Source organism: Diabrotica undecimpunctata, chromosome 9, assembly GCF_040954645.1.
Source record: "Diabrotica undecimpunctata isolate CICGRU chromosome 9, icDiaUnde3, whole genome shotgun sequence".
Lineage (NCBI taxonomy): Eukaryota > Metazoa > Arthropoda > Insecta > Coleoptera > Chrysomelidae > Diabrotica > Diabrotica undecimpunctata.
This window is the reverse complement of record NC_092811.1, coordinates 111056879-111080479: the sequence shown is the minus strand read 5'-3', so window position 1 is coordinate 111080479 and position 23601 is coordinate 111056879. Positions and strand designations below refer to the sequence as shown.

General features: G+C 35.3%; 1 protein-coding gene across 8 annotated transcripts in view; it reads right to left on the bottom strand.

Moving 5' to 3' along the window:
• MESK2 (misexpression suppressor of KSR 2) overlaps positions 1-23601 on the bottom strand; it is a 179789-nt gene that overhangs the window by 80802 nt on the left and 75386 nt on the right. For all 8 annotated transcript variants that reach the window (XR_011952017.1, XM_072544017.1, XM_072544018.1 and 5 more), the window contains 2 exons: positions 7546-7834; positions 3862-4128 (listed from right to left, as the gene is read on the bottom strand). Coding sequence is in view for 7 of the 8 variants with exons in the window: in XM_072544017.1 (XP_072400118.1) it covers positions 3862-4128; positions 7546-7834 (556 nt within the window). In the remaining variant the exon portion in view is untranslated. The remainder of the gene's footprint in view (positions 1-3861; positions 4129-7545; positions 7835-23601) is intronic.

The following is a 23601-nucleotide window of genomic DNA, read 5'->3' as shown; positions in this document are numbered from 1 at the left end:
TTTCATAGTTTAAACATCGAATATCCTCAAATTTAAATGTACACAGCGGCCCTCGAAAACTACCCGTTTTCTCAATTGCAATTTGCGTTTTCTCATAAGTGATTACAGAATATATAAAGTAGTATATTTATTTGTGCTTCTCTATAGAAGACTTGACCGGCAGTTGTCGTACAGTGTAGCCAATTCTTGTTCACAAGTAATAATTATGGTCATACAAAACCTGCATCCTTCCACGCAGCGATTATTACCGTCATAAAAATACCAAAAAACATGATTTTTATAATAGTAAAAATTAAGCACAAAATTGTAATCAAATAAATTTTATTTATATGCTCCGTTTCGTTACATATTTAAATTTATAAAATAAAAATCGATATTTTAAAACATTATTTTTCAATGGTTTGCAACTTTATAATTAGCGAGGAAACTCCTCTTTACAATTCCGACCCAGACATAGCCGTAAAACTGGTTTTTATTATTTTATGGCAGAAGAAGTGCCGATCAAGAAATCAATGATGGTTCATTTACATTGGCGTTTCTGAGGGTAGTGCATGTGTTGCATTTTGTGAGTATATTTTATGTGATAAGTTTGTAAACTTATTGTTGTCAATACTGTTTTATCAAGACTTCTTCAATTAAAAAAAAAAGAACAACAGAAAGACATAGATAATGAAAAGTACATTCATTAATTTTGACGAAAAGCTTTGTTTTAGTGTTATAATAAATACAGTTTTATTTGTTGATAAACTTTGATGTTTTGTTGAAAAATAATAATTAGAAGAAATGATGATTTGGTTTAATGAATTTTAAGTCCGAAGCAGCGAGTATTCGTGTATGTGTAAGAAGATCCTAGCAAGCTATAGTCATAAATTGTAAGTGGTTAGCAATGCAGAGTGTGACAAAAAAATCATTGTCAACGCATTTTCGTAGAAGTTCTGAAAAGTTAATTTGACTATAAGTGTATATCAGTCGATATTGATATGGATAAAAACACTATTGGTGTATTTTCACAAAGTTTTTCGAAACTTTTGTATTTATATCCTTTAAATGACAATTTCCTTTGCAAAAATTGAGTTATTACGTCAGTAGAACTAGTAGAAATGATGAGGGACTGTTCAGCAAAAAATATCTTCCAGATGAGTACTGACTTGTCTGCCAAAATAATATTAAACAAAAAGATTTGGCTTGTAGGATAAACGCTTGGCAAAAAGATTTGTATAGGTCGAATATGAAATTATGAAATAAAAATCGAGCAGTAGGACAAATATCAACTCAAGTTTCACAATTATTGGTACTGAAGATGGTGGTTATGATGACGGTAACAAACAATTTTGAGACAATAGATTAGGGTAATAAACAGACGTAGGCTTCTTAACTAGTCATAACAAGTTGTAACGATGTTCTGATCGTTTAACAGTTCGAATCGTGGGAGTGTCAATATTTGAGCATCCACTTCTACAACGAGACGACGAAGGGGGATTCATAGCGGCTATTTAAGGCGTGTGAGTAGCGGAATTAGACAGTCTTGTAGCTAGCGCTCTAGGCTCCCTGACTCGCTGGTGTAGTAAACCTGCGAGCCAACCCGGACAGAGAGATTTCCGTATTGAGGATCGTACTCTGTCCTTAGCCAAGCGGAACCCATCGGTATTGTGTATTGAACATTATCGTGGGTCTGCTATTTCATTTCTTTAATAGTCATAATTAGTTTCTTTTCTTTTTATAGACGTTCGCCGGGGAGTTCATTCATCGCGGGACCCAGACGGGGACGTAGAATTCATTTTATTTTATTTATTGTATATATGCTAAATTAATAGATTTATTTTTTTTTATTTCAACCTGTGTTTTACTGAGTCTGTCGCCACGAAAGAGCTACCCATTACAAACTGGCGCCCGAGCAGGGACGTAATAGTAACAGATGACGTTACAGCGCCACTGTGAGAGATAATTTTAAATAGGACCTTATGGCAAGTGATACCTTGTTTGAAAGGTATTGAAAATACCTATTCAACCATACTAATTTTATTTGGGTTTAAGCTCATTTTGATGAATAAATTAAATAAATCTAAATTGTAGTTTCGCATTCTAAATCTAAATTGACAATTAACCAAAGGCGAACGTTGGAATATTTATTAATTAAATGCGAAACTACAATTATTTTAATATACCTATTCAATCATACTAATTTTGTTTGGATTTAAGATGATTTTGACGAATAAATTAAATCAATACTAAAATTCTAGTTTGGCATTTAATTAATAAAAATTCTAAAGTCCGCCTTTGGTTATTCATCAAAGAAGTTGACGTTTGTCAATTCTCTAGTTGTTTTTAGTTGGCAAAAGCGTTTATAGCTCAATATTTAGTTTGTGTTTCTCCTTAGTTTAGTCAATTCAAGTTTAGTCAAGTTGTTTTTAGTTAGTTGTTCTTAGTTAATATTTAGTTTAATTATTGTTTAGCGAGACGTTTAAATTTCTACAAAGGCAGAATAGTACGTACTGTAGCAGACAAGGTAGCAGCTGAGTTAATAATTGGAGAATACATCGAGAGCTTATATAAGGAAGCTTCTTTGGAAGTTGTGAAGTTTGGAAGTGATGACAAAAAAATTGACATAATTTCAGAACTGGTAGTGAACCCTACTTCTTCTACAGCCCAAGTTGCATCTATCTATGGAATCAGTTAAAAGACAGTACACCGAGTGATTGCTGAAAACAAATTTCATCCATACAAATTAAAAATTGTGCACCAACTTTCAGATGATGACCCCGACCAAAGACTAGAATTCTGTGAAAATATGTCCAATAAAATTAACTAACAGCCCGATTACATAAAAACAATTTATTTTAGTAACGAAAGTACTTTTTCTCTCAATGGAAATGTTAACACACACAATGTGAGGTATTGGAGTGACTCAAATCCTCACGGCTTTAGTGAAACACATACTCAATTTCCAAAAATGTAAATATTTGGGCAGGTTTTTGGGAAACCACATAGTTGGGCCTGTTTTTCTCAATACTAACTTAACCGGTGAAGTGTATCTGGAGATGTTACAAAATGCAATTGAACCGTTAATACTTGAAATTCTGCAGGATAATCCAGATGAATTCGGCAACTTGGAAATAATGTTTCAACAAGATGGTGCTCCTGCACACCATTACGGCACAGTAAGACGTTATCTAGATGAGGAATATCGTGGTAGATGGATTGGACGACGAGGTACGATAGAATGGCCAGCTCGGTCACCGGACCTCACACCATTAGACTTTTATCTGTGGGGATACTTGAAATCTAAAGTTTACGCTACAATACCCGACAATATCGACATTTTGAAACAATGAATTGTTGAAGAATGTAGGGCAATTTCCCCCGACACATTTAAACGAATACGACAAGAGTTTAGAAATAGAATCCATTACTGTCAGGAAGTAGATGGAGCACATCTTGAACACTTACTATAAGAACTGGTTGTTAAATATTTATTAATTAAATGAGAAGCTACAATTTTAGTATTTATTTAATTTATTCATCAAAATAAGCTTAAACTGCAACACAATTATTATAACTGAATAGGTATTTTCAATACCTTTCAAACGAGGTATTACTTGCCATAAGGTCCCACTTAAAATTATGTGTCACAGTGGCGCTGTAACGTCATCTGTCACTATTACGTCAGCTGTTATGACTAGTTGAAAAGCCTAAGTCTGTTTATTATCTCCCTCCAAATTTCACTATTATAGTAATAACCTTTCAAAAGATACGAGGGGGGAACGGACTTTTGACTAGCACTGTAGACGAATAATACATTTGTTAAGTTTTACAAAAAATAATCAGTGTACACATAATAAATAAATTAAGAGATATATTCACCTTCATCCAAGATGAGTTAGTTGGATCAAGTCTTCCATTGAACGTGACGGTATCCTCCATGTGAGGACTCATAGAGCCAGTTATATTCATCACAGGCATAGCTAAGCTTGCATTCTTCTTTTTGAGTGGGTCCATTTCCCTGTGAATATTGAGATCTGTCCTTCTTACGTAACTGTCGATAAAGAGAGCTAAGTTGGTGGGATTTACGTTTCGTTCGAAATAACTTTTGTAAACTTGAACTAGGTCATGGTTTCTTTCTTCGGTTTGCTGAAAAATATACATAACTGTTCAGGCTAGTGTACACATAGGAATAATTCTGTAACTGAAATAGATCATACAAACAGTTTTAGCTGATGTTGAAATTGGAATTAAGACAACGAAAGGGGATATGGTAGACCCTGTACTACTTTTATATTAGGTACGATAAGTAAGAGCTATAAAAGTAAAGAAAATTATGTCATTCTTTAATATGCAAGTGCTTATATTGCAGCGTCGAATTTAGACATACTTGGCAGTTAAACAACGATTAGAGTGGCGATAAATGTTCAGTTTTCATCAGATGTGTTATATACGCTAGAGATGCTAAAGAAAGCCAATGAATGTCACTTGAACTTATACATTGGCTTCGTTTTTATGAAAAGGCATTCGACTCCATAGAACTTTAGGCAATAGAGAGCTATGAACAACTGCAGGATAGACTCCCGATGCAGAATGCTCATACATAATATTTACAAGAAAGCTACAATAAAAATACAAATAGATGCGAAAACCAAAGCTATAGCAATTAACAGAGGAGTTCGCCAGGGAGATGTTATCTCACCAAAGCTAGTCACACTTGGACAGGAAGACGTGTTTAAAGACATTAACTGTTATTAACTGAAATAAATGTTAATGGAAGAAAACCGAGTCATTTGAGATACTCTGATGACATTGTAATATTCGCTACAAGTTTCGAAGAACTACAGACCATGATGACGCAACTATTTCAAGCTTCGGAAAAAGTAGATCTTAAGATGAACTTGGAAAAAACGAAAATAATCACAAATACACCGAACATTAGAGAAATAACGTTGAATGATGCTTGTTACGTATGGGTTGAAGACCCCGATGTTGAACGATGGACCTGAAGGCATCTCACCTGAGCTTATAAAATACGGATCAAAAAAATTACACCGGGTGATACAATGGATATTTCAGAAAGCCATAAATGGAGAACAGCTCCCAAAGGAATGGACGGAGGCATATAATGACATCTATATTTAAGAAAGGATATAGAAAACGATGCGAAAACTACAGAGGAATAAGCGTAATATCATCACTAGGAAGATTATATGGGAAGATACTGCGAGAAAGGAGTTAGCGATTAAAACGCAAAATAGGGGAGGATCAGGCAGGAGGAAGGCTTCACGGCAGGAAGATCATGCATAGACCACATATACACACTGGAACAACTGTTGGAAAAGAAAAAAGCAAAAAATAGAGATATATACATTTGGCATTTGTGGAACTGAGAAAGGCGTGTACCAAGGTCAGAACTATGGGAGGCAATGTACAAATTAGAAATACAGACGCAACTCATAGAAGCTACAAAAGCTCTGTATAAAGAAAATAAAGTGTTCATTAAAATGGGAATAAGAATCATAGGAGACTTCACCACAACAAAAGGGTTCCTGCAGGGTTGTTCCACATCTTCAACCCTATTCAAAATATACTTAGAGAAAGCCTTGACTATATGGAAAAGAAAATGCGAAGACATGGGAGTACCGGTACGGAACGAATACCTATATACGTTAAGCTTTGCAGATGATCAAGTAGTGATTGCACAAGACCAAGACGACCTCTACATGATGAAGAAACTACAAGAAGAATATACCAAGGTTGGCCTAGATATTAACCTCGCGAAAACAGAGTACCTATCTACAAGTGAAGAAGACATAGAAGATCTACAGATTGATGACAACGTAACAATCAAAGGAAAGGATAAATTCAAATACTTGGGGTTTATAATCACGAAAAAGGCAACAACAGAGGAAGAAATTACATAAAGATTAGGACAAACAAGAACATCAATTCGACAACTTAATTCAGTTTGGTGGGATAGACACCTAAATATGAAGACAAAAAGACTGATTTATAAAACATTAGTGCAAAGTATTATGACAGTAAGATAGTAGCAACAAAGATGGAATGCCTGTGAACATGCTGCAGAGTAACAAGAATAAATAGAAGAAGTAATGACGCAGTAAAGCAAAGAACATCAATAGAAACAGACATACTAACATATATAGAACAAAAAAGACTAAAGTGGTATGGACATGTAAGAAGAACTAGCGACAGCGGATGGATAAAGAGAATAACCCAATGGAGCCCCATAGGAAGGTGGAAAAGAGGACGACCCCGAAAATCTTGGAGGAACGAAGTAGACGACGCCATGAGTAAGAGAGGCCTAAACGATGGAGAATGGGACAATAGAGAGAGATGGAAACGGTTGAGCGAGGGAAGGCAGTGAATACTGTAGTATCCCTGAATATATATATATATATATATATATATATATATATATATATGTATATATATGTATGTATATACGTTGAACGACATAAATTTAGAAACAGTAAGCGAATACATCCACCTGGGACAGATAATGAAAGTTAACAAAGAAAATCAAACTGCCGAAATTACCAGAAGAATAAGGTTAGCATGGGCAGGATTTGGAAAACTGAGTTGGATCTTGAAAAGCACTAAAATAGAACAATATTTGAAAACCAGAATTTACGATCCGTATATCCTCCCTATACTCACGTATGGTGCACAGACGTGGACACTCACCAAGTCTAATATGGATCAAATAGTAAAAGTACAAAGAGCGACGGAAAGATCAATGCTTGGGGTGAGACTTATAGACAAAAAAACAAAAAAATGGATTAGAAGCAAAACCAAAGTAAAAGACGGAGGAGAATATGCTATCAAAACATGCAAAGGACACAATGCCCGACTAAAGGATAAAAGATGGAACCACTAAATACAACAATGGAGACCTTGGTTAGGAAAGAGAAGCAGAGGAAGACCACAAAAGAGATGAGCTGATGATATTAAGAAGATCGGAGGACACAACTGGAAGCAACTGTCGCAAAATAGAAAACACTGAATTGATTTGGGGGAGGCCTATGTCCAAAGTTGGATTACTTAAGGCTGAAGAAGAAGAAGAAGAAGAAGTTATATAAAAATATTCCACTTGAGTACAGATTGATGTAATACAATTGGAAGAAAGTAGTAAAATTATCCAAGATCTACCCATGATTGTAATTCTACACGATGGTGATGATAAACAAGTCACTCAACATCAATTTATGCTTAGGTTTCGATGCTTAAAAGGCTTTAAAATTTTGATCTAAAGAAGACCACGAAAATCCCCTCTACGGTATTGATAAACGAAAACAAGAAAGTTCTTGAGAGGCTTGAAATATACCAATTTGGACTTGTTTGGACTCAAACGCACAGTTTCGAGCTGCACAATATTGACATTATTTAGCCGAGATTGTTGCCAACGTTCAATAGAAGATGGTAGGTACCATAAGATCATTTAATATATATGTAGTATAATATGCAAATGCGAATACCTGATATATCCAAGAAGTGTATTGTGGAAATTTAATAGTATCCTAAACAACTCATGGTACTTACCCTACCAAAGTGATGCCACATCAAATAATCTAAAACACCTTGGGTCATTCCTTTCGAACGAAGATGTCTAGTATTGAGTTTTTGGTACCCCCACTCTATCCAACCAGCTTGAGTACTAACGCAGTTGACCAGACACAGTGCCGAAACGTGTTCTGGACGATTCAAGGCGTACCGGCAGAGAATATTTGCCCCCGCGCCAACGCCGAATCCTATGAACTGTTTCAGACCAAAATGGGTCATTACGTAAGAGACTTGGTTAGCAAGTTCGTCCATCGTTGGGTAAAGATAGCTGAAACAAATGAAAAATTATTGCAAACTAAAATAAAAACACTTTTCTAAGTGTTTAATATCTTATTACGTCAATTTACCTCTTTTTAAAATTGCGGATCATAGTTGTTATTATAATTGACAACTCTATTTTTAATTTTACAGTCACTGTAAAAAGACTACTGTTACAAAGACTAACTTGACAAAAAAAACCCGTTTTGTTATACATGGATGGAAGATAAGCATAAAAGGGGCTCGAATAAAGTTGCGTCTGCTGTCTAACATTGACTTATTCATACAAATTTTCAAGAAAAAAAATCATTCGTTTGATTGCCGATGGTTGTTGGGATCAAAACAAGAATCTAACGGTTATTGCCGCATGTCCATTCTAGTTCCTCCAAAAAGCACCTCAAAATATTGAAACAATTGAGCTTGTGCTCCCTGTAACAGGACATTCATTTATAGCACTTGATAGACTGTTTGGAAATATAGAGAAAAAAATCATCAAAATTCATCAAGGAGTAGTGAAAATATTGTAAATCCAGATCAGTATAAAGAAACTATAGCCCAGCATTAAACTATCATCATGTTTGGAAGCGATTGTGCGCCGTTTGATTTAAAAAAAGCTGCAGACAGTTATAAAAACTACAAGTTAGTAATATTTACAAATCAGCGGGTGTAAAAGGTTTTACATACGGAAGAGTTCCAGATCTAACAAGATACTAGTAAAAGGGGAACCTGGTTATCGACAAGATATGATTGAATATAAATTAGTTACAAAGAGGGATGTTAGACAATTGATAGAAAAACATTATAATTTAAACTGAAAGACTATTAGCTATTTTAATTTTGACCAAAATTTAAATTTCACGTTCTTTTTAATAAAGTGGCTATATAATTTTTAGGTGCACTGGTGATGGAATATGGATTCCGAAAACGTTTTGTGATAATGCCCGATTGGGTTTTTAAATTATATACCTTTTATAAAGGATTTTTAATAAAAAATTTTGTGATATATGGTATACAGCCATCTACAGGAACTTAGATTCCTTGTGGACTATAAATTCTATTAAATCGTTAACGGCATTAAATGAGTTGATACCAATGACTTCATCATTGTAGGAATTTCTTAATTAACTTTCGGGTATATATGTACAACATGAAGTTAACTTCATGTTGTGCATATATAATCTTCATCGCTCATTACGCCTTTTAATTTGGTTATTTACCAAACTTGGAATATATTTTCCTCTACATTGCAGTAAAATAATAAAACAATCTGACATACTCAAACTTCACTAAACAAAACAACATACCCTTACTTAATTGTGCCATGTAGGTTATTTCTAATTCATTTTGAACCCAAATTCGAAAGGAGGAGGGCTCTGCACAGTGTTGTGCAATCAGTTGTCCTTTACGCGGCACAAGTCTGGAGTGAGGCGATAGATATACCGACCTAAAAGGGCTCATGATACGAATGGACTGAACAAGTCTGTTGCAAGTAGCATGTGCGTACAGGATTGTATCTGCGACGGCCTTGTGAACTATCACGGGTTGCGTTAATCTGTATGTATTAGCAGTAGAAAGGAGACATCTCTATGAGACATCAGAGCATTTGACTACATCCATCAGAAAGAAGATGACAGAAAGAGTGGAACAACACGGAAGATGTTGCCCAGTGGACTAAGATGCTGATCCCGAGTCCAAGGAACTGGGTGGACTGTGGTCACAGGCGACTGGATTACGCAAGTGCTCACAGAACACGGGTGTTTTAGGGCCTATCTTCATAGATTTGGAAAGGCAGATACAGACAAATGCTTAAACTACGAATACTCCGATCATCATCATCATTGGCTGGACCCATGGTGGGCATTAGCCTGCTCAAGGATGTCTCTATTCTCTCCTATTCTTCGCCTTGGCTTTCCAGTTTCTACTCCCAACATTCTCAAGTCTATCTCCACCTGATCCTTAAATCGTGCTCTGGGTCTGCCTCTCCTTCTCATCTTATCTATTCTTTGATTATAAATATGTTTTATCGGCTCCATCTCATTCATTCTCTATATGTGATCTAGCCACCGCAGCCGGTTTATTTTGATGGACCTAATAATATCAGGTTTGTCATACAGGCGATAAAGTTAGAAATTATAGCGTCTGCGCCATAATCCTCCCTTTTGTACTCCTCCATATATATTCCGGAGGATTTTACGCTCAAAGCATCTTAAACGTTCTTCATCGCTCTTTGTCATCGTCCATGTTTCCGACGCGTAGGTGAGGATGGGTTTGATAAGAGTTCTGTATATCACTAGTTTCGTTCTTTTTGTAACTAGGCTTGTTGTTAAAATTTTTTTTAAATTATAATAGGCTCTATTTGCCAGATATATCCGTCTGTTAATTTCTGCACTTACTACATTATTCTGATTAATTTGTGAGCCTAGGTATATAAACTCTCTTACTCCTTCGAAAGTATATGTTCCGATCGTTAGATCTTCGGGTTGCGTTGCTTGTTTATAATTTGATAGTTTCATATACTTCGTCTTACTAGTGTTAACCTCTAGTCCCATTCTTTTTGTTGCTGCTTCAAGCGCCTTGAATGATTCGACCACGTCCGCCTTTCTTCTTGCAATAATGTTGATGCCATCGGCGTACGCTAGTAATTGTACGCTGCGATTAATAATAGTTCCTCTGGTTGTTATTCCAGATTCTCTTGCCCTTTCTCTAGTGCAATATTAAATAAAAGGCATGATAGGCTGTCTCCTTGTCTAAGCCTTATCTGAAACTGAAACTTTCTGGAAACTCCGTTCTGCACTCTAACTTTACACTCGACTCTTGAGAGGGTCGCTTTCACCAATTTTACTAAGTGTACTGGTATGCTGAATTCTATCATGGCCTTGTATAGTGCGTTTCCTTTAAAACTATCATAGGCACATCTAAAATCAACAAACAGGTGATGAGTATCAATGCCATATTCATATGTTTTTTCCAGAGCTTGCCTGAGAAGGAATATTTGATCGGTCGTTGATCTTTCTTTACGAAACCCACACTGATATTTACCTATTATATCTTCACAATATCCCGATAGTCGGTCGTAAAGAATATATGCCAATATTTTGTATGTTACGTTTAGGAGGGATATTCCTCTGTAGTTGTCACATATTGTTTGATCTCCTTTCTTGTGGATAGGTACAATTATACCTACATTTCAGTCTTCTGGCAACTTTATTTGCTTCCAGATCAGTTCTACCAGTCTACATATACAGTATGTCAGGTTTTTTTTTCATGCTTTAAAAGTTCTGAAGGAATGCCATCTGCTTCAGGAGATGGAGCAGATGGCAGATGGAGATGGAGTTTTCTTTCAATTTTTGCATAGCTTGGATGACTTCTACCTCTGTTGGGATATTATCTTTCTCTCTTTCGTCGTCAATGTCCTCGATTTTGATTTCTGATTCATGGAGCCCTGTCTCACCTCTTATATTTAGCCTTTCCTTAAAGTTTTCTGCCCATCTTTCTAGTATCTGGTCCTGATCACCAATGATCTCCCCTGTTCTATTTCTAACGAATACTCCAATACTGTTACTCAATGCTGGAGTGTAATAGATGGACAGTGGAAAGAAGCAGAATACATAGAGACATATGTATGAACCCCATGACTGTGAGAGAGATGACCGCGAAGATAAAGGGAAGTAAGGAGGGATGAAATAGTGTGCACAATTACATCCGTGTAGTCATTACGAAGAAAGAAAAAGAAGATAAACAGCAGCCGGACCAACGATATAGATGAGATCTACATGAGTGAAGGGAGTGCTTTGAAAGTTCTATCAGCCTTACAGCGGCCATTCCGCTTTTGGAGTACGATATTTGCGACAGTCAATTGCGCACAAGTAGAAGAGGGTGGTATAAGTTGGTAGATAGGGTAACGGGAAGACATCCGATTGCAGTTAGGTACTCCTCAATATAACACACGCCAGCCATCCCTAGGAATGGGTCAAGCTGGTACAGTTTTTAGAAAATTTACACCCTTGACATACTTTGAGTTACTCCGTGCTGTGGTAGTCAACTACTTGTACACCACACCTACGTGGCCTCAGAAATTACGAATGAAAAATTAGAACATTAAGAAAAAAAAACGAATTTCAAGAAACTGCCACATAATACTTTTATCCAATTGTGTCTTCAATTAAGTAAATATAGGAGATCTATAACCTTGAATTAAATATTATGATAAAAAAAACATGAGTTTTCGGCGGAAGGCGCGTTTAAATTTTGGAAATTATCTGTTAAAATTAATTAAAATTACTGCAGGGAATAAAATAGGAAATAGAAATGCCATCTTAAATTCCTGGGATATTATGACACGAAATAAGAACGAAGGATGACCAATAAGGGCTTGAAAAATACTGGTATACAAAAAGAAAAGGGAACTAGATGGACGTGGTACCAAAAGTGAAGTAGAAAATTGGAATAATACAATACCTCCGTTTTAAGATAGAATATATTTAGATAATATATGTTCTACATTAATACATTATAATATAAAAATAGATAAATATAAACGGTCTACATTACACATCAATATCATTTGTTTCAAAAGCGTAACTTAATCTTAAGAAAAACGGAAGGTAATCCCACAAATTATTATTGTTCAGTAACTGGAACGTTGTTATTCAGGGTTTATTATACGAGGCTATTATATGGGCAATTTAATATATTATACAAACTGGGTGTGTCATGTTCTCGATATAAAATAATTATTCACAAATCATTTTATCTACTATTAACTTTCATTCCTATCTATTTGAATCACAATTCTTTCTGAATGTATTTCATATCTGAATTAATACTTTTATGTATTTATATTTCATAATAGAGATAAAACAAATGGTAAAAATATGGAAAGAACACTGACAAAGTGTTAACGGATAAAAATCAAGATGACATTAATGAAGAACAAGATAATATACTGGAAAAAAACACAGAAAACTCAATAAACGAGGAACAACTAGAAGAAGCGATAAACGATTTTAAGTATGGAAGAGCACCTGGAGTGGGTAGAATAACAGTAAATAATAAAAAAACATGGAAAAATAGACTAAATTAAAACGTTTACGTACTTAGCAGAAGTCAACAGCAGACTAGAGAAAGCGCTGCAACTGTATCATACAATGAATAGAAAATTTATCAACAGAAAAGAAATACCACGGAAAATGAAAGTTTTTAAAGCAGCTTATACGTCGATTGTGACTTTTGACCGTGAATCAGGATATAAACGTAATGGCAAAAGGGCAAGATACAGGATATAAGGAACCAACTGAAAATATGATCTACATTGGAGTTTATAGAACAGAGACAGCTGAGTTGGTGGGGCCATCTACACCGGATGAAATATACCATATCAGTAAGAGGAGTGTGGAAAGCAAAAACATTAAACAATAAAAAAGAGGAATTTTAAGACAAACGCAATGGGATAAAGTAGTCGGAAAGATAATGAACAGAAGTGATATGTACAAACGCAAGGACATTGACACGAAATCGAAAAGAATAGAAGATATTTGTGAATAAGTAAATTACACCTTACACCATTATCACTGCGTTTTGCCAGTGTGGACTAACAGAGTGGAAACGTTAACTATGACAAGGAGAACAGTCACAAAGATCCGTGTGGCTCGAAGAGCGACGGAGCGTGCTATCTTGGGCGTTTCACTGCGAGATAAGGTCAAAACAACCAGCTACGACGAAGATCAGGATGCTGTAGAGGGAATAGCAACACTGAAGTGGAACTTGGCAGGGCACGTGGGTAGCTCGAATGACAGACAACAAATGGACAAAATGGAGACCAAGGAATGATGCCTACCGTAGCAGAGGTCGTCCACCAACACGTTAGAGTGAAGACCTAAAACGCTGCCATAGGAATTGGATGCAAGAGAATTGGACACAAGATCGAAATAGAGAAGAAGAAAATTCACAAAGACTGTTATGTCTAGATTTAAGCATGTGATATCAGTGGATATTAAAAGAACATTTACGGTGAAAATTTGTGTGTAAACAAATTCAGTGAACAAAGTTTAGATTGTAATAGATAATATATTTAAGATATTAGTTAGAAATTATGTATAAATATAACGCATGGAGTGGTGTCGTTATAAATATTAAAAAAAAAAAAACGATTAGGGTTTTAAAAAATTTTTTAAATATCCAAAACCGACTAACGACCCACTGTTTCGGAAGCCGGTGGACAGAGAAAATAAACTTATGCAAAGTCTGTTTGTTTCAGTATTATCGGAGAAGCCAGGAGGTATAAACGTCGTGATGCATTTCATAGAAATTCAAAAATGCTAAGATGATTGGTTTAGAAAGCGATAGTAGAAAGGGAAGTGGTATGTGTTTGGGAAAGTATGTAGTATTTATTTTCATATTTTTACTTTCTTTTAGTATACTATAATATAATCTAATTCAATGGTATATCTTAACTTATTTGCTTTAAAATATATTGTTTCCTGTTATTTCGTAAAATCGCATTGTTAAACTTTCTGGCTCATTTATTCTGTTTTATGTTCAGAAAATTTGACTTTCTCTTTTCTTATTTTTGGGTAGACCAACACAGAAACTGATGTAAAGTATCATATTACCGTAACAATTAACTTAAATATCGCCATTCAAAATCGCAATACAATAGGGTGATTTATTGGTATACCCTCGTCCTACGGACCACCTCGAAGCGTGGCCAGAGGGTTTCTGACTATCTCAAGTCTCAAGACGACACTTGTTACCGAGACAGCGTACTGAAAACATCGAGTGTATCGTTTAAGTCCTCTTTTGAGCCTCGGCACCGGGCGTCGTGACGCGCAGCGACCAATTCTTCTGCCTGCTACGAATACATCAATATTTCAAAATGTAGGTCTATGTTTTTTGTACAGATAACAGCATGAGTTAAAGCCAGCTAATTCACGTAATTTATTCACAATTATAGTGGCTATTTTTCGCTAATTTATTTACAGTCAAAATATTGCATTTTTTCTTCGAATATTATTCTAATATCATTTAACCAGCGACCTCTAAGTTTTATACAAAACAGTATGTTTGGTGTGTTTTTGAAAGAAGAGTGGGGGTCTATCTGTTTCTGGCAGTCGGAAGAATAACATCGAAAGTAGAAAGAGTTTTGCATGCCGAAAGATTTTTTTAATGGTGAAAAAGATTAAGTTGTGTTAAAAAGAAAGTAATTTTGTTTTTCAAAATGGTCTGAATTTAAAAAAAAATTAAAGCAGTGGTGGTTTCCCTATGTGCTGATTGACATGAGTGGAGATAGGAGTTCTGGTTAGGACGAGAGATCGAGATTCGGTTTTTGGAAGACGATCTAAGGAAGGAGGTTAACGAGCGAATCGACAAGAGGGTCCAGGTAATTTTTAGAATAATAGTAGCGGGAGAGAGAGAGAGAGAGAGAGAGAGAGAGAGAGAGAGAAGTTTTTGAAATGGAACTGTAAATAAGACAAATTGAAAAAGTTCGTTTTGTTTTAATTCAATTGTCAGAATAGAGACAAAGCGATATCTGTATTAGGTTTTTTTATATGTGTAATAAACATTTTCAAGGTGTTTTATCAATACATTTGTTTTTTTAACAATTTACAGTTTTATTTCCTTCTGCCCCTGTTGTATATTCTCACACTATTATAAGGCAAAGGTATTTCAGAATTTAACGAGCAACCCTGAGATTAAATTTAAACAATTGATTTAAAGTTGTCTGTAATTAAAATCATTGAGATATATTTTGAATGGAATACTGATTAAATTAATTAATTGTTTGCTCTGTCAAATTACTGAAAGGTATAAAATCAGTAACTAAACTTAAATTTAGATCAAATTGCAATGTCCTAATAACATACGTACTGAAGACGTACTGAGAGCAATGAACACACGCCCTCATCTGGTCAATACTATCAAAATTAGAAAGGCGTTATATCTAGGACACATATGAATTTGAGCAGCTCCAGGTAATATTAGAAGGCAAGATTGAAGGTAAAAGGGGCATAGGACGAAAGAAAAAATCTTGGCTACGAAACATCAGAGATTGGACGCACACAAGAGGAAATGAATTAATTCATCAAGCCCAGAACAGAGAGAAATTTGCTATATTGATCGCCAACCTCAATAGAGAAGGTACTTAGGAGGAGGAATAACATAATGTAATATAATATAATAATCATATACAGTGATGAGTGTCTTACCACCCGGCAAAATAGCGGAAAGGATAGAAGACAGATTAAGTTGTGAGATAGTACGAGAAAAGGCTAGTTATTAGACGTGTCTATTTGACTTTAAAATTCCGCGAATTTAAAATTCCAATAATAATCTGTTTTCTAGACTACCAAAAGGCATTTGATTGTGTGAAGTGGGAAGTTCTCTGGACAGTTCTTCATGAGATGGGAGTTCCAGATCATTTGGCAATATTAATTAAAAACTTATACGAAGATAACTCAGTTAAAATAAGAATTGAAAACCAGCAATCTGATACCTTCAAAACCAGCAGAGGTGTACGACAAGGGTGCATACTATCTCCAGACCTGTTCAATTTATATGGAGAATACATAATGAGGAACGCACTCGATGGATGGAGAGGCGGCATCTCCATTGCAGGAAAAAAGATCTCAAACTTAAGATTCGCAGACGATACAACACTGATAGCAACATCTGAAGAGGAGATGTCGAGACTGATAAAGAGAGTAGAAACCGAAAGCAACAAGTGTGGGCTCAAGATTAATAATCAGAAAACAAAAATCATGATTGTGGACCACGCGAATATCCTCCAAACAACAGGCGCCCTAAATCAATTCGAGAAAGTAGACGAGTTCACGTATCTAGGATCTTCCTTAAGCAATGCAGCCTCCTCCCATACGGAAATTCGCAGAAGAATAGGGATGGCCAAGAACGCGATGAGTCGACTGTCAAAAATATGGAAGGACCGCTCTTTATCCAAAAAACTCAAAATGAGACTGGTACGGACACTCATTTTTTCAATCTTCAGTTACGGTGCCGAAACATGGACAATAAAATCAGAGGATAGGAAAAGGATTGACGCATTCGAAATGTGGTGCTGGAGACGAATGCTACGCGTCTCGTGGACGGAGCACAGATCCAATCAGTCGATTCTCGAAGAGCTAAACATTCAGACCAGACTCTCCTCTCAGTGTCTTGCAAATATTTTAAAGTTTTTTGGCCACATTGCGAGAAGAGACAATGACAACTTAGAAAGATTAATTGTATGCGGAAACGTAGAAGGACGTAGAGGCAGAGGACGCTCACCTATCCGATGGTCAGATCAAGTACAGAAAGCCACTGGAGAGACGTTTTCCGAGTCCATGAGAGCAGCCTAAAATCGTAAGAGATGGAGAGAATTGACAGCCCCCGCATTGTAGGAAATCACGATCCTCAGCAATGAGGAAACGACAAGAGAGAGAGAGATTTGACTTCAGTCATAATTATACGGATGACCTCGAAAATATTTTATTTTAATAATTTCTGATGTTAGAATAAATGATTAAATATATTAAGATATATTATAGTAAAAAACATTAATTAGTAGCGACTTTAAATTATAAACCTTTAAGTTTATTTAATAATAAAAATAACTCAACTGAAATATTTGACTAAACTAAATAGGTATGATCAGTCCGAAATAAATTGTTGTATGTAGAGTTGGCGTAATAGTTAGAGACGTTGTCTATTGGTAAGAACACTGGGGTTCAATTCACACCGAGGGGAAAATTTTTGTTTTACTCAATCAAAAATAATAGAAAATATGATACATATTAGGTAAAAAGTTTTCGAAAAACTCATTATTTACAATTTATTATTATTCCAATGTTATAAAATAGAAATACAAAATATTTCAAATTCAATTCCAGTTTTACAGTCTTCGGTTGTGAATGGAAAATAATCCATTGAAGACTGTTTAATGTCAAATCCATCACTAAATTCTTAGTGTTAATATCAATTCCTCTGTACAGGTAATAATTTTCAAAACAATTGACGACATTGGAATGGATGCGCGCGAACAGCTACCTGCTTTATAGCTAACCAAATCATCAAGCCTTCAGGTTATCAAATAACAACACATCGAGAAGTGTTTTTTACGGTAAACAGAAACTTTTTATTGAAAAAACAATTCGTGAAAAGGATTTTAACGGCCGAGGAAAAAGTGCAAATTGTTGTCTGGCATGTGAATGGAATATCAGACAACATGATTAGACAACAATTTGTAAATATGTTTCCAAATAGGCCGGCTCCAGCATGATCAACAATTCAGTCTATTATACGTAATTTTTTTACTTATGGATCCATGTTCGATCCAAGAGGAGTTCGCAGACGAAGGGAGGTAAATCCAGATTTGGAACTAAGGGACACTTTGATTTGTGCAAGTATTGAGCAAAATCCAACCCAATCAACACCTCGTCTCGGAGAACAATGTGGAATTCCAAGATGTAGAGTAGGTGAAATTTTGTAAAGACATCGATACCGTCCCTATAAACTTCATAAATTGAACGAACAATTCCCTGGGGATCAATATAGACGTTTAGAATTTTGTCAAACTGCAATGGAAATGTCACATCAAGATGAACATTTTTTAGAGAACGTTTTTTTCACCGATGAATGTACGTTTTCATTGCATCGCCGTCACAATTCAATCAATGCTAGGTATTGATCTCGAGGAAATCCTCGTCAGATTTATGTCGCTCGTACCCAGCGTCTTCAAAAAGTAAATGTTTGGGGAGGAATAATAGGGAATCATGTCATTGGTCCATTTTTTATAGACGGTATGTTGACTGGGCGGAAATACTTGGAACTTCTGCAAAATGAAATTGTCCCAGCCCTTTGTTTTTACCAATAACTTTCGATTCCATATGGTTTCAACACGATGGTTGTCCTGCACATAATTCTCGCATCGTCAGTGAATATCTCAGTGCGACTTTTCCTAATCGATTGATTAGTGGCCACGGATATTTTTTTATTTTTCTAGAATTTTTACTTATTTAAACATTCTTTAAAAGTTTTTACTTTATTTTCGAAAGTACGACGATACTGTTTTGTCAATAAGATTTTTTGTTTTAACTTTAGTTTTTGTTTAGTTTTGTTTAGTGATTCAAAGCAAAACGATCTTTGCATAATTTCAAATTATTATCAAAAAAAAAAGAAAACCACATGTGGGTTTTGAACTCTAATCGTCTGCGATGTCTGTATCGCAATGTCGAATTCTTACCACTAATCCACGAAGGATTTATAATTATTCCGTGACAAGAGCGTATGAAACTCCTCAAATCATAGTAGAAATTATTCTTGGTTAATAATTTAAAACTTTAGATTAAATAATCACTATTAATTAAATTATTTTATTCACATTTTTGCTTTATTGTGGTCAATCAGTTTTTACTTTATGCGAAATTAAAAAATGGAAATACGTCACACATTCGACGTTACTCATAATAATTATGACCGAGGCGATTTAGCTCGAATCTAACGTCTAAAGGTGTGAGACTATCGATAGTGGTAATGTAATGTAATATAAATTATAGGTTTTTCCGATTATTTCTCACCTCTACGAGTTTCATCTCTTTTTATTTCACAAGGTAACTGTGTTTTCTATCTCTTACGTTAAAAAGCCGGGTGGTAAGACACTCATCACTGTATAACTAGCACTGGTGACAGTATATTTCAATAAATCTCGTCGAAAGATACAGTGTTGGATTGCCGTCTAATATCAGATTAAAAATTCGACAACGTTAATGGAAATCGCTACACGTATTAGCGAAATTTACGAATAACGACCGAAGGGGGCACAAACGAATAATTTTCGGAAACGTTCCGTTTTATGTTATTTTTATGGCGCCATTCGAAAGAAAGTAAATCGCACGATCGATACGTTGCGAAGACGAAGACAAAAGGTTTTTACAACCTTGCTAGAAACAATATTAATGCAGTAGAATTCTTTGTACTAAAGGAAATTACTTTCGATGATGGAATATATACTACATAACAAAAGAAAATTGTATTGGTGCCTAATTTTTATTTGTAACTACATGCAATTGTTAAATACTTTAGTATAAATAAACACATTCCCTGAGATTTTCATTCCGGACTCGTTTGCCTCAATTTTCATTTTTGGTATGTTCTCATCACATCTCTATTTTATGAAATCAGGCGAGGAAAAAATTCGATAGTAAAACAAAAAAACCAATGCTTTCTCAAACAAAACGAACAACAGTAGTAACATCTGCAATATAACCTTTCTCCTCTCAAGTTTAAGATGATGGAATATATTTATAAAGGAAACAACAGAAAAATTAAACAATTTTTAAGATTACACCAATATCTTCTTTATTATCTATTATGTAATTTCTTATATCAACAAATCTGATATAAAAAAAATGATGAATCAAACCCATGACCTTGAGCCCCCACTTAGCTTCAGTATATTGTCAGATTGAAATAAATGGCGCTGTAGTCAGTATTTTCATAACCTACCTGCGGAAGTGATACTAAAATGCTACCGGTCCATCATACCGATAGTCTAGTATATAAATTCTGTATACACAAGGAAATATTAGTTTTAATCAGCGGCGGCTCGTGGCCTAAAAAAGTAGTGAAGATGAGGAAAGCTTGCCGGAGCCAAAAGGAGTTTTGGTACCTACTTCGCGCCCAAATCTCATAAAAAATGGGAGTTTATGGCCCTAATAACTTGAAAACAGTTTTTCTTGTTCAGTTCTGCTTGCCTGGGGTATTTTAGTTCTGAACCTCGACATTTTATTGAGAGTTTTTTGGCGATTAAAACACCACGCCTCAGGCTGGTGAGTTTCGATTCAGCCGCCCACTCTAAGTCAGATGCTGATTGCAGCCGACCACCCTGGATCAGACGCAGATGTTTAAAATACTGGTTGGTCGACAATGTAAAAGAACATCCCTTTTATCTGCATTTTTCCAATGCCTAAATGGAGGCTCTAATATATTACACACCAAGTCATTAATTTAGCCACCATTTAATATAGTCTTCTGCAGGTAATCATGCAGGGTAGAGTCGATGGCAAAAAGGGAATAGGTAGAAAGAGGAAATCATGGCTGCGAAATATTTGAGACTGGACAAACATGACTGTAGACGATTTATTCCACGTTGCAAAAGACAGAGAAATTTTTAGAAATGTGGAAAGAAGAAGAAGTCTAAAAATATTTTTGTCCAAACGAAATCCACGAGAACACTTTATATCCGAAATACGAAACAAACCACAGAGAAATGTATTAATAAAGTGCACTAAACAAATAAAATTAATATTGTGACTAAACTAAACTAATAAATACTATACTATACACTATACTATATAAAAATATCTATATAATGGACTAAATTTCAAAATATTGTCGCTTAGAGAAATTTCCAAAAAATAGGAATACCAAATACACATCCAACAGTGGGTGAAGACGAATAATATATTTTTAAGCGGAACTGCACGTACCAGTTTTCTCAGCTATCACTAAGGATAGGCTGACGTCACGTTGCCATGGCAACCGTGAACGCTGATGCAGATGGATTTTGCATTTCAAAAATTATATTCACCTCTTCCTGAATCCTATTCAGAGATATCATATCTCTGATCCTATTATACACGGCTAGTGACACAGGTCAGGACTTGGCCGTCAAGTACGTACCGATAATAAAGCTAGTTGCCTTATTTAATTTTTAGATTAATTAAAAGAGAATAAATAATTGATTTCAGAATTTAGATATAATAATGTTGTTTTCATTTTTTATTTATTTGTCTCAATTTAATTATATTTTTTTGGTGAACCTCACCTTCACCTACTTCACCTGGCCGGCCGCCGCTGGTTTTAATGTATCTTATGTATTTATTTATGTATGACTGAGACATGGTAAGTTTTTTATCTTATTTTTCTTATTTATTAGAGTGATTTTTTCGTCAAAATTTGCATTATTGAAAAAAAAAAAATATCGTTCGAATCCAGTGATTTTGCAAATCAATTCCAGAAGTCTGTTTTTGTTTTAGATCATGGCATCATATTTGGAAGGATAGATATCGAGGGAAAACAAGTAGAAAGAGTGAATAACTACAAATATCCTGAAACAGTAAATGAAAACAATGACCAAGGTAGAGAAACAAGGATACGCATTAAAATTGCAAGACTAGCATTTATAAAAATGAAAACAATGTTTGTTAATCGAGACCTTCCTCTGGAGCTGAGGATAAGAGCCTTAAGATGCTACGTGTTCTCGACTTTTTTGTATGGAATGGAAAGCTGGACACTAAAAGTAGATAATATAAAGAAGGATATATATCCCTATAGAAGGATACTGAAAATACCATAGACCCAACGAGTTACAAATGCAGAAGTGTTAAGAAGGCTACAAAGGATTGCGAGGCCATAAAGCATATCAAAACAAGAAAGCTAGAATATTTAGGCCACATTAACACAGTGCGAAATATGAGATATTAAGGCTTATAATGCAAGGTAAAATCAAGGGTAAAAGATCCATAGGAAGACGAATTTCCTGGCTAAGAAACCTAAGAGGGTGGTATAGTTGCAGCTCAGTAGATCTTTTCAGAGCAGCCGCCAATAAGGTACGGATTGCTGTGATGATACCCAACCTCCGATAGGAGAAGGAACTACAAGAAGAAGAATCTGGTTTAGGGAGAGTAAAGTTGGACACCAAAACCTATGACGAAACGCTTAGAAAATGGTTCGATGAAATTCCTTATGACGAAATAAAAGACTCTTCTGATGTAGAAGATTCCAATGAGAAAGCAATCTAGGAAGATGCAACTACAGAAGACGACTGCTCTGCTACTTATATACTCTTGCTTACTCAGCAAGAATATATTTTTTCAGACCATGAAGAAGAGGGCAGTGAATTAGAAGAGAAAACATTGAATAGGTGCCGCGATTATGTGCAAAGTAATCAGGTTAAGGGTATAGTCAGTTTTAAAGGTAAATATGATTTTACTTGGAAGTCCGAACGACTCATAAATAGATAAAATCCAAACCCAAACATGACATTATAATCAAATTGCCCAGTCTTAAACCACGAGTAAATGCTTTGAGTAACAATGCTAAAATTAGTGCAATTTGGTAGCTTCTATTCGACAACTAGATGCTGAAAGAAGTTGTATTGCGAACAAACGAAAAACTGGAAATAGTAAGATCTACGCACAAGAACTCTGATACGACAGATTACAAAAATAGTAACCTCGTTGAAATAAGAGCTTTTATTGGTTTTATTATCTTCTAATCTCAAATGCTTGTAAGATTTGAGAAATTACTTATGTATAAGGTTTATTGATGCTTCCACTAGAGTCCAACATTGCCTGGAGGACCGAGCGGCGACAATATCTTTTCTATTCAACCGTTTTATGGATAATTCACAAAAATTGTACAATTTACATAAGTAGAACAACATCGACGAAATTTTAATCAGTTTCCAATTGCGACGGATGCTCGAAACTCTTATTTCTACAACTGTTACACCTACACAGATAAAGACAGCGATGGAAAAACGTAAGAACGAGTGTAAAAGTTGAGTCTCGAGAGAGGTATTTAGTAAATAGTCCCATAAAGACTTTGGCCAAGGAGTGAGGAAGTTTATGAAACGTTCTAAATGTTCGGCATTCCTTTCCTCAGGTAGCTTAGTTTCTTCCGTGGATGTGTTAGTTATTGCTCTGGAAACCTCAGAGTCTTCTAACATTATTGCCACAAATTGGTCGAATTGCTCCTGTAGTGATCCTTTCCCAAGTTAATGTG